Source organism: Hyla sarda, chromosome 1 (genome assembly GCF_029499605.1).
Source record: "Hyla sarda isolate aHylSar1 chromosome 1, aHylSar1.hap1, whole genome shotgun sequence".
Classification (NCBI taxonomy): Eukaryota; Metazoa; Chordata; class Amphibia; order Anura; family Hylidae; genus Hyla; species Hyla sarda.
Window position 1 is genome coordinate 419,923,579 of NC_079189.1, and position 19,574 is coordinate 419,943,152.

The 19,574-nt window shown below is 40.9% G+C and overlaps 1 protein-coding gene across 2 annotated transcripts in view; it reads left to right on the top strand.

The window, feature by feature from the left end:
- The window catches only part of GRK3 (G protein-coupled receptor kinase 3), a 301,737-nt gene that overhangs the window by 11,433 nt on the left and 270,730 nt on the right, over positions 1 to 19,574 (top strand). Inside the window, exon 1 of one of the 2 annotated variants that reach the window (XM_056529110.1) lies at positions 15,208 to 15,799. The exons of the other annotated variant lie outside the window; for it this stretch is intronic. Within the exon in view, the coding sequence (XP_056385085.1) occupies positions 15,687 to 15,799 (113 nt within the window). The 5' untranslated portion in view covers positions 15,208 to 15,686. Of the gene's footprint in view, positions 1 to 15,207; positions 15,800 to 19,574 lie in introns of those variants that run through there. 2 annotated transcript variants of the gene reach the window in all.

Below are 19,574 nucleotides of genomic sequence, written 5' to 3' on the forward strand. Positions count from 1 at the left end.
GTTGTAGTTTTGAAACCTCTGGAGGTCCGCAGGTTGAAGACCACTGAGGGCGAATGATGAGAAGAGGATGATGAAGGGGGGGGGGGGTGTGGGGATGATGAAGGGGGGTGGGGATGATGAAGGGGGGGGGTGTGTGGGATGATTACAAGGGGATGATGAAGGGGGGATGTGTGGGATGATAAGGGGATGTGTGGGATGATGACAAGGGGATGATGAAGGGGGGATGTGTGGGATGATGAAGGGGGGATGTGTGGGATGATGACAAGGGGATGATGAGGATGTTAATGACGGGTCTGGATGATGACAGGGGGGGATGAGGTATTTCCCACCCTAGGCTTATACTCGAGTCAATAACTTTTCCTGGGATTTTGGGTTGAAATTAGGGGTCTCGGCTTATACTCGGGTCGGCTTATACTCGAGTATATACGGTACTTTTCACATTTTCTAAATTTTCTAAATTTCAATTGTTAGGCTTCTAATTAATTTAAAATGTTAATTAAAAACAAAAAAAAAATGCTGTCAAAATAAAGTAGACATCTGAAAGTATAAGTTTCATAAACTATTTGCTCAGGAAGTATAAATATATGCAACCTATTAGTGTTTAAAATAGCAAAAAATCTGAATTTTTTTTTATTTCATGATTTTTTGCATTGTAAAAAAAAAAAAAAAACTACAAATGATATCGGCTTACTTTTACTATGTACATGAAAGACAACTTGTGACAAAAAAACTATGTCAGAATTATCGTGATTGGCAAAACGTTACCAGAGTTATTCTCCAATAAAGACAGACATCCCCGATGTGAAAAAACAGGCCTGGTCTTTCAGGGGCGTACAGGTTTATTTGTATTGGTCCTTAAGGGGTTAAGCAGGTATGGCGTGGGCTCCTGACTCGAGCCCGCGCTATACCGACCAGCCCCCAGCTGATTCTTGTAGCTGATGGTCGGCATTAATAGCCGACATGTGGCGATCACTGTGGCCGGCTATTAACCCTTTAGATCGCCGCGATCCACTGGCCGGAGGGCTTACCTTGCGTCCTGTGTTGGCTGCGGCTCTGACAATGTTAAAGCCTGGCAGGACCAGGCTTTATCAATCGAGCTCAGAGCACACAGTTCTATGGAACCACATTGATCTGTATGAGGAAAAAAAAAAAAAATGTAAACACACATTAACCCTTTTCCCAAATTCCATATAAAAATATATAACCATATATGTGGTATCACCGCGTGCGTAAATGTCCGAACTATAAAAATAAAAGGTTAATTAAAACGAACATTCAATGGTGTACATGTAAAAAAAAAAAAAAATCCAGACTCCAAAATTGCATATTTTTGGTCACTTTGTATACCCTTAAAAAATATATAAAAAGTGATCAGAAAGTCAGATTAAAAACTTCAGATCATGGTGCAAAAAATTCCACCCCATAAACCGAAAAATAAAAAAGTTATAGGGGTCAGAAGAGGACAATTTTAAACATACTAATTTTGGTGCATGTAGTTATAATTTTTTTTTAAGTAGTAAAATAAAGAAAACCTATATAATTTGGGTATCATTGTAACCATATGGACCTACAGAATAATTATGAGGTGTCATTTTTACTGAAAAGTGCACTGTGTAGAATCGGAAGCCCCCAAAAGTTACAAAATGGCATTTTTTTCCAATTTTGCCCCACAAATATTTTTTTTTGGGGGTTTGCCGTAAATTTTGTGGTGAAATGATTGATGTTATTACAAAGTAAAATTGGTGGCGCAAAAGATAAGCCCTCATATGAGTCTGTAGGTGCAAAATTGAAAGCGTTATGATTTTTAGAAGGTGATGACGAAAAAATGAAAATGCAATAACGGAAAAACCCGTGGTCCTTAAGGGGTTAAACACTGTGGGGGTATTTGATTTTGGATTTTGTATAAGCTAATGAAAGGAAAATGCCAGGCTCAATTGCAGGCTCTTAACCCCTTAAGGACCCGGGCTTTTTCCGTTTTTTCATTTTCAATTTTTCCTCCTTAACTTTAAAAAATCATAACTCTTAAAAATTTTCACCTAATATTATATATAATGGCTTAATTTTTGCATCACTAATTCTACTTTGTAATGACATTAGTCATTTCACCCAAAAATCTTTGGTGAAACGGGAAAAAAAATCAATGTGCGACAAAATTGATAAAAAAACACTATTTTGTAAGTTTTGGGGGCTTCTGTTTTTACGCAGTACATTTTTTGTCAAAAATGATACCTTATCTTTATTCTGTAGGTCCATACGGTTAAAATGATACCCTACTTATATAGGTTTGAATTTGTATCACTTCCGAAAAAAATCATGAATACATGCAGGAAAATTTATACGTTTAAAATGGTCATCTTCTGACCCCTATAACTTTTTTCTTTTTCTGTGTTCAGGGCACTTTGAGGACTCATTTTTTGTGCCGTCATCTGAAGTATTTAGCGGTACGATTTTTGTTCTGATCAGACTTTTTGATCACTTTTTATTCACTTTTTTGTGGTATAAAAAGGGATCAAAAATGCGCTATTTTGGACTTTGGAATTTTTTTGCGCATACGCCATTGAACGAGCGGTTTAAAAAGCGGTATATTTTTATAATTCGGACATTTCCGCACGCGGCGATACCACATATGTTTATTTTTATTATTATTTACATAATTTTTTTTTATTTTTGGAAATGCCGGGTGATTCTAACTTTTATTAGGGGAAGGGATAATTGAAAGGGTTAATGATTTTTTTACACTTTTTTAATGCAATATTATAGCTCCTATAGGGGGCTATAACATTGCATTAACTGATCTTTTACACTGATTGATCCATCTCCATAGGAATGGATCAATCAGGGTTTTCGGCGATTGAATGCTCAAGCCTGGATCTCATTCGGCGATCGGACAGCACAGGAGAAGGTAAGAGACCTTCCTCCTGTGCTACAGCTGTTCGGGATGCCGCGATTATACCGCGGCGATCCCGAACAGCTCCCCGAGCTAGCCGGGCACTTTTACTTTAGTTTTTAGCCGCGCGGCTCAGCTTTGAGCGCCCGGCTAAAGGGTTAATAGCGCGCGGCACAGCGATCAGTGCCGCACGCTATTAGAGGCGGGTCCCGGCTTCACTATGACGCCGGGCCCGCCGCGATATGATGCGGGGTCACCGTGTGACCCCGCGTTATATCGCAGGACCGGGACTCATGACGTATGCATACGTCATGGGTCCTTAAGAGGTTAAAAGGCAGTTTTTTTTCCCTCCTCCATGATCTACTGTGCCCCACGGATGACTTGCAGTGGGATTTAGAGCTACAGGTACTCCTTGTGCTGCTTTAGGGTATGTTCACACTACGGAGTTTGAACGGAATCGCCGTTCGCAGAATTCCGCAAGCGGAGATTCCATTCTGGCGGCCGCCGCCAAAATACTTTGGCGGTAGGACCGCGCATCACTGCACTTTCACGATTGATGGCTATGTAGTGCTCGTGGACTTCCGCGCAAAGAATAAACATGTTAGTTTTTTTTGCGTGGAACAATTTCAGCTGCAGAATTGTCCGCCGCTGAAATTTCTTATAGTGTGAACGGGTTTCGTGGAAACCAATTCACGCTGATGTCTATGCTCACAGCGCCTAATTTCGCTCACGGAATTACGTAGAAAATTTTTATCCCCTATGCATACAGGGGGAGATTTATCAAAACCTGTCCAGAGGAAAAGTTGCCTATAGCAGATCAGATTGCTTTTTTCATATTACAGAGGCCTTGTTTAAAAAAAAAAAAAAAAAAAAAATTAATGAAGCAATCTGGTTGCTATGGACAACTCGGCAACTTTTCCTCTAGACAGGTTTTCATAAATCTCCCCTTCAGAGTCCTGATGGAGAATGGCAAAATTGACAAAATTGACCACTGCAAACCCACATTAAAGGGGTATTCCAGGCAAAACCTTTCTTTATATATATCAACTGGCTCTGGAAAGTTAAACAGATTTTTAAATTACTTCTATAAAAAAAATCTTAATCCTTCCAATAGTTATTAGCTTCTGAAGTTTTCTGTCTAACTGCTCAATGATGATGTCACGTCCCAGGAGCTGTGCATGATGGGAGAATATCCCCATAGGAGCTGCACAGCACCTGGGACGTGAGTCATCAGAGAGCAGTTAGACAGAAAACAACAACTCCACTTCAGAAGCTAATAACTATTGGAAGGGTTACGATTTTTTAATAGAAGTAATTTACAAATCTGTTTAACTTTCCGGAGCCAGTTGATATATAAAAAAAAGCTTTGGCCTGGAATACCCCTTTAAAGATGGCAGCTTTAGGCCAGAATTCACAAGAGCACACTATGGATGCATTCTTTAGCATCAGTGTTGCGGCCGCAAGTCCCAACCTGAATTACCCAAACTGACAGCTGTCAAAAAATATAAAAGCCTTATATTTTAATTGTTTGAACATTGCCGCATGCATAGGCGCAGCGATACCACATGTGAATATGTTTATTTTTTATTACATTATTTTATTTAATACATAAGAAAAGGGCGATTAAAACTTTTTAGTGAAGTGGTTAATTCACACACACTTTTTTTTTTTTTGTATAGACCCCATAGGGGGCTGTACTATGCAATCTTTTGATTGCATATACTGATCAATGCTATTGGTGATCTGCTGATCTAGCCTGCCATCACTAGCCAGAGCCTCAGAGCACAGATCGGACGGTGAGGAGGCAGGTAAGGGCCCTCCCGCCATCCACCCAGCTGATCGGGACCTGCAATTTCGATGTGGATGTCCTAATCAGCTGCCCTGAGCTAACTGGCACCGTTAACTTTAGATGCCACAGTCAACTTTGATTGCAGCATCTAAAGGGTTAATGGCGGGGATCCGCGATGCCCGCCATTAACCGTGGATCCTGGCTGCTCATAGCAACCAGGACCCACTGGGTTTGAAGTATTCTCCACTCATGAGAACGCTTTAAACCCTGGTGACCTTAAGTACCAGGATGCAAGGGCGTACCTGTATGCCCTTCGTCCTGGAGGGGTTAAGATAGGTGCTCATTTATCTAGCCTATTGAAGGGCTTATTGCTCATCCGTGTGCAGCTGATGAATGAGGATTTTTATACCTGTCAGTACACAGTGTGATTGTTGTCCTTTTGGGCTGATAGCTGCACCATGGGCCCTTAGACTTGTAAGATGCCAATGAGAGTTCTATATGAAAGGACTGTGGCAAAATGTACAGTATATGGACTTGTATCCAGTGTTCTGTTGTTCACAGGGCCTATATGACTTCACATCAGATAAACGTTGTCTCTATTGTTAAAGGAACTGTTTTAGTCTGACAGTAACTCAGCTGTTACCCTGCATACAATGTGCCAACATGGAAAGAGCAATAGCAATGGGCTTCCGTAGTGAATATGGTACCTTACAACATATAGGCATACAAACAGTGGCACTAGCTTTAAAATGTCTGCTTTCATTTTCCATCCTGACTACTATTCCATCTGGACTACTATTGAGTGCAGTAGTAGCATATTTGCTCGGCTACCTCTCCGATCACTCTCTCTGGGACATCATGAATATTGCCAACTACATCAATCGACTGTTCAGAAGACCCACAGAGACTAAATGGGGTGGTGACTGAGCATACACACTGTTCCAGTGTTTGGACCCCAGTAATTAACTCATTATGGCCATTCCTGTGGATAGCGGATAACTTAAAATATTTGGATAACCCCATTTAATATCACTGATAAAAATTGAAAGCCACTTGCTTAGAAACTCTGCATGATTACATTAGAGGAGTTTTCTGGCAAATGAAGGAAATTCCAAGAGGAAATTTGCTTGCAGTAGCCTCCCATTGTTCTTAAAGAGGTACTCCGCCCCTGGCATCTTATCCCCTAACCAAAGGATAGGGGATAAGATGTTAGATCGCCGCGGTCCCACTGCTGGGGACCCCGGGGATCGCCGCTGCGGCACCCCGCCATCATTACTGCACAGAGCGAGTTCGCTCTGTGCGTAATGACGGGCGATACAGGGGCCTGAGCATCGTGACGTCATGGCTCCGCCCCTCATGACATCACGGCCCGTCCCCTTATTGCAAGTCTATGGCAGGGGACGTGACGACCACCACGCCACCTTCCCATGGACTTGTATTGACGGGGGCGGGCCGTGACGTAACGATGCTCCGGCCCCTGTATTGCCCGTCATTACGTGCAGAGCGATCTAGCTCTGCGCAGTAATGATAGCGGGGTGCTGCAGCCGCGATCCCCGGGGTCCCCAGCAGCGGGACCCAAGCGATCTGATATCTTATCCCCTATCCTTTGCATAGGGGATAAGATGTCTAGGGGCGGAGTACCCCTTTAATGGGATTCTGCTACTCTGTTCACACGTGAGAAGTCTCGTCGCTGAACTTCTGACTTGAAATCTACTAGAAAAAGCCCATTAGTCCGTGTTCTTTAGACTGAAGGAGGCTCAGTTGCTATATTCCTACTCATCCGTGCTGTAAAACAATAAGGTTATATTCACACAAGGGAAGGTAGGCATGGAAAATCTCTGTACGAACACTTCCCTGACAGCAGAGTGCCAGCAGAACATGCTGCTCTGGGACCGCTCAGAAATGCGTTGTCTCAGGGACAGCAATGCATTTCCGTGCGGAGTCCGCAGAAAGAATAGACATCTCTGTTCTTTTTGCGGACACCGGAATTTGAATTTCCGCACCAGATGTTTCCATTGCGGAAATTGTGAACAGCGCAGCAGAATCCTATTTAAATCAATAGAACTCTAATGCTGTGGATATTCTGCTGCTGCAGGAATTCCATTGTGTGAACATAGCCTAAAAGAATGCATACTTAACCTCCCGCGCTGCTGCAGCTGTCATATCTTCTAGTCGCTGTCCCTGTATTGTTCTTTCTCCTTCTAATGATGTATACCGCTCCCACCCAGCCAATCAAAGAAAAGAGTGGGTTGTCACCAGAAGAAGCAAGAACAGCACAGGGACGTGGATCGGTTTACTCGAGGAAGGCTGGGGGAGCAGAGGAGGTAGCTGTGTGTTCTCTTATTGTTTTCATGGCACAGGGAGGCATAAAGTTTTCCTGGAAAACCCCTTTTAACTGCTTAAAGACAAAGGTAAATATAAGCCTTCTGCCTGCTCCTGTTGTATGAAGCGCACTCAGGAGCTTCATACCCGGTGGGTCCCTGTTGCTATCAGCAGCCAGAACGCATGGGTAATATGGACATTTCCGATCGGCATGATGTTTGGCATCAACCCTTTAGACAACGCAAGTAATGTTGATCGTGGAGTCTATAACAGTATAATTTCATTACTGGTTAGCTCAGGGAGCTGACTTGGACCACCTCGGCACAATTGCGCGGAGGACCCTTACCTAGCTATGCCCTGTCCGATTGGTGTTTCAATACTGCAGGCATTTCAACAATGATCAATGTTGTGGTATCGCCACATGCAGAAATGTCTGAACTATTAAAATATAACATTAGGAAAACTACATGGTCATTAGTGTAAGCATAAAAAGACCAGAAATTTTGATTTTCCTGGTTACTTCATATACCAGAAAACAAGTAAAAAAAAGTGATCAAAAGTTCCAATAAAAACTAAAGACCACAGGGGTAAGGAGACTTAATAAAAAAATAAACTACTTGTCCAAGGGCCTAAAACAGAGCACAATCTACTTGTTTCTCATGAAAATCCACTTGTCCTGGTACACAAAATAAGTTTAACCAAAATAGCATGTAAATAAGGTATTTATTAGTTCATTTATGTAGTTTTTGCACTTTTGTTTTTGCACCTTGCCCTATAATAACCATTACGCCTATTTTTCCATCTACAGACCCATATCAGGGCTTGTTTTTTTGCTGGACCTATTGTACTTTGTAATGACACCTTTTCATTTTTCCAAAAAATACGCTCCAAAAATGCAATTTTGCTAATTTATTTATTTATTTTTTTAAATATTTTACGCCTTTAACCTTGTGGTTAGACTTACATGTTATTTTGATACTTTAGGTTGCCCTGACAGCAATACCAAATTTGTTTTAGTTTCCATCATGTTTTACAAATTCTTACATTTCCAAACTTTTTCGATTTTCGTTTATTTTTTTATTGCCATTTCTGTCCCTTATAACATTTTTATTTTTCCGCATACTGGGCTGCATGAGGGCTTATTTATTGCGCCTTAATCTGTTGTTTGTATCTGTACCATTTCAGTATTGATGAGACTTTTTGATAGCTTTTTACTTTATTTTTTCTGGGATAGGATGTTATAAAAAAAAAAACGTAATTCATAGGTTTGGTTTATTTTTACGTTCAGGCCGATGACCGTACGGGATATATAATGTTATATTTTAATTGTTCGGACAATTGCGCATGCGACAATACCAAATGCATTTTTTCAAATTAAGTTTACATGTTTTTTGTTTGGCAAATGGGAAAAGGAAGGTGATGTGAACTTTTAATATGGAAGGGGTTAATGTTTTTTTTTTTTTTTTTTTTTTACTTTTATAAAACTTTTTTTTTTTCTTACACTTTATTAGTCCTTTAGGCGATTTTAAGAAGAAATCATTAGATTCCTCATACAGATCAATGCAGTTCCATAAAACTCCATTGATCTGTGTGATCTGTGCTCATTTGTTTGAGCCTGCTCCAGGCAGGCTCAATTAAATGCAGATCCATTGGGCACTGCTCTGTGGAGTGGGGTGATCCACCCCACTGGACCACCAGGGTTAGTTAAAAGGTACCTTTAGATGCCGCTGTCAACTTTGACAGTGGCAATCTAAAAGGTTAATAGTCGGTAGTGGCGATCGCCGCATGCCGGCTATTAGCGGCAGCTTCCAGCTACTGAAATCAGCTGGGGGCTGCCGGGTATGGAACGGACTCGAGTCCGAAACCTGCTCCATACACCCTTAGCGCCGCTGGGTTGTCAGCCCTGCTTTGCTAGCCCGAAGTGGGGCTAAATGTTAGCAAAATTCACCTGCCCGACGCTCAGAACTGCATGTCCCAGGTGTCGGGCAATAGTATTTCCACATCCCTGGACCATGGTGCAAAAAATTTGCCCCTCATAAATCACTGTATACCCAAAAATTTAAAGGGATCAGAAGAGGACAATTTTAAGCATACTAATTTTCATACAAAAAGCTATAATTTTTTAAAAGTAGTAAAATAAAACCTATATAAATTGGGTATTGTAATCATATGGACCTACAGAATAACATAGAATGTGTCGGCAGATAAGAACCATTTGGCCCATCTAGTCTGCCCAATAATCTGAATACTATGAATAGTCCCTGGCCCTATCTTATATGAAGGATAGCCTTATGCTTATCCCATGCATGTTTAAACTCCTTCACTGTATTTGCAGCGACCACTTCTGCAGGAAGGCTATTCCATGCATCCACTACTCTCTCAGTAAAGTAATACTTCCTGATATTACTGCATAAACCTTTGCCCCTCTAATTTAAAACTATATCCTCTTGTGGTAGTTTTTCTTCTTTTAAATATGCTCTCCTCCTTTACCATGTTGATTCCCTTTATGTATTTAAAAGTCTTTATCATATCCTCTCTGTCTCTTCTTTCTTCCAAACTATACATGCTCAGGTCCTTTAACCTTTCCTGGTAAGTTTTATCCTGCAATCCATGTACTAGTTTAGTAGCTCTTCTATGAACTCTCTAGAGTATCTATATCCTTCTGGAGATACGGCCTCCAGTACTGCGCACAATACTCCAAATGAGGTCTCACCAGTGTTCTGTACAGCGGCATGAGCACTTCTCTCTTTCTACTGCTTATACCCCTCCCTATACATCCAAGCATTGTGCTAGCGTTTCTTGTTGCTCTATTACATTGTCTTCCTGCTTTTAAGTCTTCTGAAATAATTACTCCTAAATCCCTTTCCTCAGATACTGAGGTCAGGGCTGTGTCAAATGATCTATATTCTGCCTGAGGGTTTTTACGCCCCAGGTGCATTATCTTGCACTTATCCACATTAAATTTCAGTTGCCAGAGTTCTGACCATTCTTCTAGTTTGCCTAAATCCTTTTCCATTTGGCTTATTCCTCCAGGAACATCAACCCTGTTACATATCTTTGTGTCATCAGCAAAAAGACATACCTTACCATCGAGACCTTCTGTAATATCACTAATGAAGATATTAAACAATATTGGTCCCAGTACAGATCCCTGAGGTATCCCACTGGTGACAAGACCTTGCTCTGAATATTCTCCATTGACTACAACCCTCTGTTTTCTGTTACTCAGCCACTGCCTTATCCACTCAACAATATTGGAGTCCAAGCTCAATGACTGTAGTTTATTGAAAAGTCTTCTATGTGGGACAGTGTCAAAAGCCTTACTAAAATCTAGATATGCGATGTCTACTGCCCCTCCGCCATCTATTACTTTAGTCACTCAGTCAAAAAAATCAATAAGATTTGTTTGACATGATCTCCCTGAAGTAAACCCATGTTGTTTTTCATCTTGCAATCCATGGGATTTTAGATGTTCCACAATTCTATCCTTTAGTAGGGTTTCCATTAATTTCCCCACTATTGATGTCAGACATACTGGCCTATAGTTGCTTGATTCCTCCCTACTATCTTTCTTGTGAATGGGCACAACATTTGCTTATTTCCAATCTTCCGGGACTGCTCCTGTTACCATTGATTGGTTAAATAAATCTGTTAACGGTTTTGCTAGCTCACCACTAAACTCTTTTAATAATTGTGGGTGTCTCCCATCAGGCCCCTGTGATTTATTTGTCTTCACTTTAGAAAGCAAATGTAGAACCTCTTCCTCTGTAAAGACACATCCATCAAACGATTCCTTAGTTTTCCTCTCTAATGGAGGTCCTTTTCCTTCTTTTTCTTCTGTAAAAACTGAACAGAAGTATTCATTAAGGCAGTCAGCTAGCCCCTTATTCTCTTCTACATACCTTCCTTCCTTTGTTTTTAATTTAGTTATACCTTGTTTTAATTTCCTTTTTTCATTTATATATCTGAAGAATGTCTTATCCCCTTTTTTCACAGACTGAGCTAGTTTTTCTTCTGCCTGTGCTTTATAAGTTCTTATAACTTGCTTGGCCTCTTTCTGCCTAGTCTTGTAGATTTTCCTATCTTCATTGCTCTGGGTTGTTTTATAATTACTAAATGCTAGTTTTTTATGATTTTGGCCACTTCTGCTGAGTACCACAGTGGTCTTTTCCTTTTTCTGCTTTTACTGACAAGTCTAGTGCAATTTTCTGTTGCCTTCAATAAAGCGTCTTTTAAAGGGGTACTCCGCCCCTAGACATCTTATCCCCTATCCAAAGGATAGGGGATAAAATGTCAGATCGCCGGGTCCCGCTGCTGGGGACCCCGGGGATCGCTGCTGCGGCACTGCGCTATCATTACTGCGCAGAGCGAGATCGCTCTGCACGTAATGACGGGCAATACAGGGGCCTAAGCATCGTGACGTCACGGCTCCGCCCCTCGTGACGTCACGGCCCACCCTATCAATAAAAGTCTATGGGAAGGGGGCGTGGCGGTCGTCACGCCCCCTGCCATAGACTTGCATTAAGGGGACGGGCCGTGATGTCATGAGGGGCGGAGCCATGACGTCCCCGCTGCTCCGGCCCCTGTATCGCCCGTCATTACGCACAGAGCGAACTCGCTCTGTGCAGTAATGATGGCGGGGTGCCACAGCGGCGATCCCTGGGGTCCCCAGCAGGATAGGGGATAAGATGCCAGGGGCGGAGTACCCCTTTAAGTAGTCCCATTTCTCCTGAACTCCATATAATTTGTTCCAGTCTGATAGGGACTCAATTATGACTAATCTCATTTTCGAAAAGTCTGTTTTTCTAAAATTTAAAAAATAAGGATAACATGTCATTTATTAAAGTCATAAAAACAAAATTCCCCAAAATGTCCTTTTTTTATTTTTTTTCCCCAATTTTACATGTGAATTTGGTGGTATAATGGTGGGTCTGTAGGTGGAAAATCGTTATGGCTAGAATGGAAAAAATGGAAGTGCAAAAAATTAAAAATCCATGTGTTCTTAAAGGGTTACTCCCACTGGCCAGCGTACTCCACTGCAGGGCCATTCCCCCTCGTGACATCAGGCCATGCCCCTCAATGCAATTCTATGGGAGGGGGTGTGGTGGCCATCACGCCGCCTCCTATAGACTTGCATTGAGGGGGGCGGGGTGTGATGTCACGAGTGGGGTGCAGCAGACCCCTGCAGCGCGCACACAGCGTTCGGAACTAAATGTTCCGAACGCTGGCCAGTGGAGTACCCCTTTTAAAGGAAACTGGCTTTAGTGACGGCCTGCTCAGCAAATCACCCTCACAATCAAAAATGTGTCCCCTGTCTTATGGATAGAGGATACGTTTATTTCCCCAGAGTATCTTTTTAATGAATTGTCTCAATCACATATAATGATGGCTTTCCTGAAAAAAGGAGCAGGTTGCAGTAGAATCAGTTTGGATGAATTAAGCCTTATAACGCCCTTGGTTTTAGTGTGATGTTCCCCCCACTATATGGACCTGTATGTGTTCTTACAAATGTACATGCATTAAGAACAGCTGCTTTCACAAGTACGTAATACAGATGCATGTAGTCCTAGACCTGCTGTTGATCCAGGGCTTGTGTCTGTAATATAGACACAACCATGTATTACATACATGTGAGAGTGGCCTAATTCTGTTTTTCACCCCTGTTATGGTATACGGGCGTTGGACATCTTCCTTTATGTCCCGGCATGTACATATGTTACATTGGCGGCTATTCCTTTGAAAAGTATAGCCAGTCATATGGTAGCTTCCCCTGATTGCTGTGTTATCATCTTGTTAGTGACAACCACTTGTGAGAGTCTTCGATTGTAGGTAGGGGCTGTACCATTTTGTTGTAATGATGGAAGCAACCAGGCTGTGTGTGTGTGTGTGTGAAGGGTTCACACTTGCGCATTTTGCTGCTTATTTTATTACCCATTGACTTCAATGGGTAGCAAAATACGCAGGTGTAAATATACACTTAGAAGTCATAGCAGCTGTGACTGTGGCCTAATGTCTTCAGTGACTAGAAGCCTCCCTGACACTATGAATAACAGTGATGACGTTTATTGTCCTGGTTCCAGTACCTCTCAACTTGTAATGTTTGCAGATTCTTTTTGTAAAATGTGAACAATATTAGATACTGTTGGGACATATTCACAATTGCCAGATTTCTGAAAATCTGTTCCATGAATGTAAACTAAGTTGGGGCTGCAGAATGTGTATGAGTTTCTTCAAGGCACATTCATATGAATGGTGATAAATCCCCTTTGTGTAAACTTGTTATACGGTCATGTCTTTGATCATTGCTTAGGCTGGGTTCACACCACGTTTTTGCAATACAGTTCCCGTATCAGGTTTTTGATAAAAAAAACGGATTCCTCAAAACCTGACTAAACTGTATCAAAACGTGTGTACAAATTTTAATCCATATACGGTTTGAAAAATGATATCCGGTTGCATCCGTTTTTTTAAGAAAAAAAAAAGTATAAGTTTAACTTTTCATTCCATTATAAATAAAAACTGGGCAAAGTAAAAAAAAAACGTATGGTGAAAACCAGATGGAACAGTACGCACATACGGTTCTGTATGGTTCCCGTTGACTTCCATGTTTGTAAAAAAAGTATACGTTTCAATACGGTTTTTCACGCGGACCAAAAACCGTGGTAAGCTACGGTTTTAGGTACGATTAAAAAAAACTGACAAAACCGTACAAGACACAAAACAGAATCGTTTGGCATACGGTTTTCAATGGAGAGTTAGTGCATACGGTTTTCAATACGGTTCCATATGGTTTTCAAATTGAAAACGTATACGGGAACTGTATTGCAAAAAATGTGGTGTGAACCCAGCCTTATGCTTGTTTACAGCAGATTATGGCTTTCAAGGAGTGCTGTAGTGTTGTGCGACTTATCCCCTAGCCAAAGTATAGGGGATAAGAGTCTGATCGCAGGTGGTCGAATCGCTGGCCTACACTAGCCCCTCCATGTATACCAAGTGTTTGGGTATCTCCGGCTCTCCTATAGAGATATGTAGAGGGGGGCGTGTCACCCAACCCTTCCCGCAATTTATTCCTGAGGAGAACCAGGGTGCAATGCAGGAGATCGAGGTGGGTCCCAGCAGTCAGACCCCCGCGATCAGACACTTATTCCTTAGTCTTTGGATAGGGGATAATTTGTACGGCGCCACAGCACTCCTTTAATCGGAAAGGGAAGTTGATTTGAAGGGGGAACCTATTAACCAAATAGAAGACGACTTGTCGTTACCACAGATGTTGTCTCTTTGGGGTAGTCTCAAATTGTGACAGCAGTAGCAAACCTCTCTGCTAACACAGTGTATGTTAGTAAGTGATAGAGTCTTGTTGTTTAAAGCCTGTTATATATAATATTATATATACATATTTATTATGTAAATAGACCATTCAAAAGCAAACCACCACACGCTGCTTGATAACGTTTCCTCAGCGACAAGAGTAAGCCTTCGTCAGCGTCTAGTACAATACCTGATTTAGCTCCTCTTTGCTTTACACCGGTGACCACTTCTGGCCTTGCCTGTGTTGTGCCGTCTCTATTTGCAGAGTCTGTATAGAATGTAGACTCCGGATCCAGCACAAGGACAGGATCCGTCTCCAGGCTTTCTCAGCAGCTCGCTCTATCACACACAGGAGAGGAAGTAACAGACATCACAGCTTCTCTGCTCATGGTAATACAGCCCTACACACAAGAAGAAGAGGCTGTCAGCAGCGGAGGAAGGGGACATTGTGCGCGTTAGGCAGATCGGTGTTTTTCCTAAATCTGGAGGTCATCTATGGGACCCTGGCTGCTTTTATGACCCCACTTGTTAGGTCTTCATAGGGGCTAATCCAGCTGTTGCACACACCACTGCAGAGGGAAGCGGATATTGTGTTTATGGAGCACGGTTTTTAGGATTTTTTTATTTATTTTTATTATTTTCATTTTAATGCAACTAGGAGTGCTATTACTCTGATGTCTCTTCTGTAACCCGGGCATGTATTTTTTGTGGGTGCTATAAGGGAAGCACTCTAGTGTCTGCCATTGCACAAAAGAAAAACCTGCAGAGTTTTTATTTTATTTGTATTTTTTATTAATTTGTATATTTATCCACATCGTACAAATCGGCTTCTGGAATTGTAGGAGAGCTTTATGTTTTCTTTGCCAAAGCAGCGTAACCCAGTGAGCTTGGATTCGGTGAGATCTGCAGTGTCTGAAGAGGAATTGAAAGACATCTTGTAAGCAAAAGTCCTGAAGCAATACTGTACTGTGCTCGGCCTCCGAGAGCCTACATTGCATTTTGCACTGACTGTTGACATAATGCCTGATCTGGAATATACATGGGGTGAAAAGCCACAATGAAGTGGATAGTCAGAAACTGATCAGCTCTGGTTGCTGTTGCTACCTGACATTTTTATTTCTCAATCACAACCAATGGAAGAATTAAGATCCTAATGAATGAATAATATGCGTTGGAAAATATCTAAGGCCTGGAATCCCAATAACCTACTGGCTGTTACTGTTTTTCATCCCAGGGAGTTCCGAGTCACTATAGTCTCATGTAATACATCCTAAATAGTAAAGGTTGGGACACTCTTTATTTTTCCAGTTAGAGCAGGGCCCTCTGTAGATCATATTGATTTTCCCATTGGTTTTGGTGCTGTGCTAAGTCATCTAAAATATGGCAGACCTGGAATCAGTGCTGGCTGATGTCAGCTATCTAATGGCTATGGAAAAGAGCAAATCAACCCCAGCAGCCAGGGCCAGTAAGAAGATTGTTCTACCTGAACCCAGGTAAGTTGGGAAAATGCATAAGGATTTATGAATTTCCAGATAACCTACAGAGTGTATTGTACTAATTCACTAATATAAAATGTTTCCAGTGCAAGAAAACTTTAAACCGCTCCATATTTCTTCATATTCTTGTCTCATGGGGGAGAATTTATAATAGTATTTATGAGTGGAAGATGTTAGCCAAAATCTTTCCCAAAAGGATAGTTACCCATTTCTAGATAGCTGTTAAGTATCTTTCCCCCATAAGTGCTGAGAGAGGCCTTTGTTGTTGGACGGAGAGGGTAAGCTTTCTTCTTAAAGGGGTACTTCCGTGGAAAACTTTAATTTTCTGGCACCAGTTGATTAAAAAAAAAAAAACAGATTTGTAAATTGCTTCTATTAAAAAATCTTAATCCTTCCAGTACTTTTTAGGGGCTGTATACTAAAGAGAAATCCTAAAAAGGAATGCATTTCCTCTGATGTCATGACCACAGTGCTCTCTGCTGACCTCTGCTGTCCATTTTAGGAACTGTCCAGAGCAGCATATGTTTGCTATGGGGATTTTCTCCTGCTCTGGACAGTTCCTAAAATGGACAGCAGAGAGCACTGTGGCCATGACATCAGAGGAAATGCATTTCTTTTTGGGATTTCTCTTTAGTATACAGCCCCTAAAAAGTACTGGAAGGATTAAGATTTTTTAATAGAAGTGATTTACAAATCTGTTTAACTTTCTGGCACCAGTTGATTTAAAAAATAAAAAATGAGTTTTACACGGGAGTACCCCTTTAAAAAAAGAGCGCAGAGTCTTTATAGGCTATGCAATGGTCCACATATGCAAAGTAGCCCTTCTCCAGAAAGAAGGTAGCTTCCTCTCCGACCCCACCCATTAAAAGTAATAAACATGCAAGTCAACACTCAGCTTTGCTATATGGTAAGAGTTTGGAAATGGTGGCTAAATATATGTACTGGCTGTTTTTGGTGTATTTGGTCAGTATTCTGTAAGGATGATCACTGCAGCATTGGTTGTAGAAACGCCTCATTGTGAACAAGACCCTTATTTCTATGGTTAGTATAAGTTATGTAACACCTAAACTTTGTCACTGGTCCACCACATTGATGGGTTGTACATGGTCTGCATTTTGGGCCCTCTCTCCGGCCGCGTCTCCGCGCTGCTTTTCCCTGCCCTTCTTTCACCGGTGGATCTCTGGCTGTGAGGCAGAGTGTTATTTATTAGCAAGTTGTGCTGAAATATTTTTTTTTTTTTTTTTTTTTTTTTTTTTTTTTACTTTTTTTTTTTTTTTTTTTTTTTTTTTTTTCCCCCTGGGTAAGGGTCATTTTTGAGTTACAGCTACCAAGTTGTGCTACCTTTATGTTCCTTTTCTTTTGTTTTATAGCCAAGTCGTGCTTATTTTATGTTTTATATATTTTTATAAGCCAAGTTGGGCTATTTTTATGTTCTTTTTGGAATGCGTGTTTGAGTGTGATATTTAGTTTTTTGGTATGTGAAAAAAGTAAAAGTATATTTTAGTAAATTTGGGCTGGCCGGTTAGGCAGATTTTGTTTTTGTAATTTTATTTATGTTATGTTTGTTATAGCTGGTTAAGCTTGTTTTTGTTTTATGTTTTGTATCAGATTTGTTTTTCATTTTTATAATAAAAAGAGTTACATGGTCTGCATTTTTATGATGCATCACTCCCGAAGTCATGGATGTTCTTGGTGTACACGGTATAGTTTGAAAGCGGTAGCTTCATATCTTTACTGTAATTGTATTCCTATAGTTGTAGTCATTTAAGTCTTGGAAACTAATAATGAATTCTATGGCTTTCTTTCTATGTATATTGATGTTTTATGATCCTACAATGGTCCCTCAAGTTACAATATTAATCGGTTCCGGGATGACCATTGTAACTTGAAACCATCGTATGTTGAGACCAGAACTCTATGGAAACCTGGTAATTGGTTCTGAAGCCACCAAAATGTCACAAAAATAGGAAAAAGTGAGGATTAAAGAAAAATAAGTAGATAACTAATACAGATAAAGCAAATCTTTACATATAAAAGTAAGAAAGAGCTGCTGGGAGCTGTAAATCACTGTCTATTTCAGTGTTTTTTAACAAGGGTGCCTCGAGATGTTGCAAAACTACAACTCCCAGCCTTCGGCTGTCCGGGCATGCTGAGAGTTGTAGTTTTGCAACAGCTGGAGGCACCCTCTTTGGGAAACACTGGTCTATGTAGTGGACAGAAGCTTCTTCAGGGTGCTGTACAGAACACCTAATGTCCTAAAAAAAAGGAAAATGGAGCCACCCTCACCTGATGCCCAAAGGAGATTCTAACCCTGGTACAGGTAAAGTGTACAGAACATGTAAAACCTCCCTGTACAGTAGGGGGCGCTACCAGACACCAGTCAGTGCATGCACTTTAGGAATACACGGGTTTTACCAGTGAAATATCCATTCTGATTTGTCGGTTCTTCCAGCCATTGACACGTTTCGCAGATTACATAGCATTGTATGTTGAGTCTGGTTTCAAGTTACAATGGTCCAGAAAAGACCATCGTATGTTGAAACTTGTATGTTGAGGCCATTATAAGTTGAGGGATCACTGTACTGAATTCTGCCTAAGTCAAAGGTAAAATGTTTTTGTAGGACTTGGGCACACATGGGTAAAGAGGCGCCTGCATATATGTTCTTCCATTTAGCGCTTGTTGACATTTAGAAGTTGATCTCGCCCAAACCCAGAAAGGCTACTTTATGATCAAGCGGAATGTTATGCAAGACATTACACTTGACAGTTTCTTGTGTAGGTGCCCTCAGGGCCATATCTGTAGTTTGTTCTCATTTAGTAAGTATTTACACCATTAGTAAGTATTTAGTTTGTGTCTATCTTGCGTTGTTTCCTTGTTGACCATAAAAATGCCATCTAGGGCCACCAACCTGCTTTAGGGCAAGATCTGATTTATTATTATTATTTTTTATTTAAATCAACTGGTCCCAGAAAGTTAAACAGATTTGTAAATGTACTTCTATTAAAAAACCTTAATCCTTCCAGTACTTATTAACAGCTATATAAAAATAGCTGGAGAGGGAGAGAATATTGGATAGAGGAAGGGTACAGGACTAGGTGTGAATATAGGTATGTTTTGAGAGTTAGGGTGGGCGGGGCAAGTAATTGTGGGTTGTTTCCCTTTACCCCCGCCCTTCCAATGTGTTTGTCATGTTGTATATTGTTTTCCCTTTTTTCCTTTGTATTGTATTATTAGAAAATTACAATAAAAAACTATAATTCTCAAAAAAAAACTGCTGAATACTACAGAGAAAAGCCTTTTCTTTTTGGAACACAGTGCTCTCTGCTGACATCACGAGCACAGTGCTCTCTGCTGACATCACGAGCACAGTGCTCTCTGCTGACATCTCTGTCCATTTTAGGAACTGTCCAGAGCATTATATGTTTGCAATGGGGAATTTCTCCTACTCTGGACAGTTCTTAAAATGGCCAGAGATGTCAGCAGAGAGCACTGTGTTCCAAAAAGAAAATAAGAAAGTACTGGAAGGATTAAGATTTTTCAATAGAATGAATTTACAAATCTGTTTTAACTTTCTGGCACCAGTTGATTTTAAAATAAATAAATACATTTCCACCGGAGTACCCATTTAAATGATATAATGTCTCTTACAGTTCATGGCATGAGTATCCGAGAGGGGCTTTCTCATGATGAATAAATAGAGGTAAAGCTAATTTGGGATTTCTGTTTTAAAATTCTGGAGATTTCTTGGAGATGGGGGCTTGCCCATTGTGG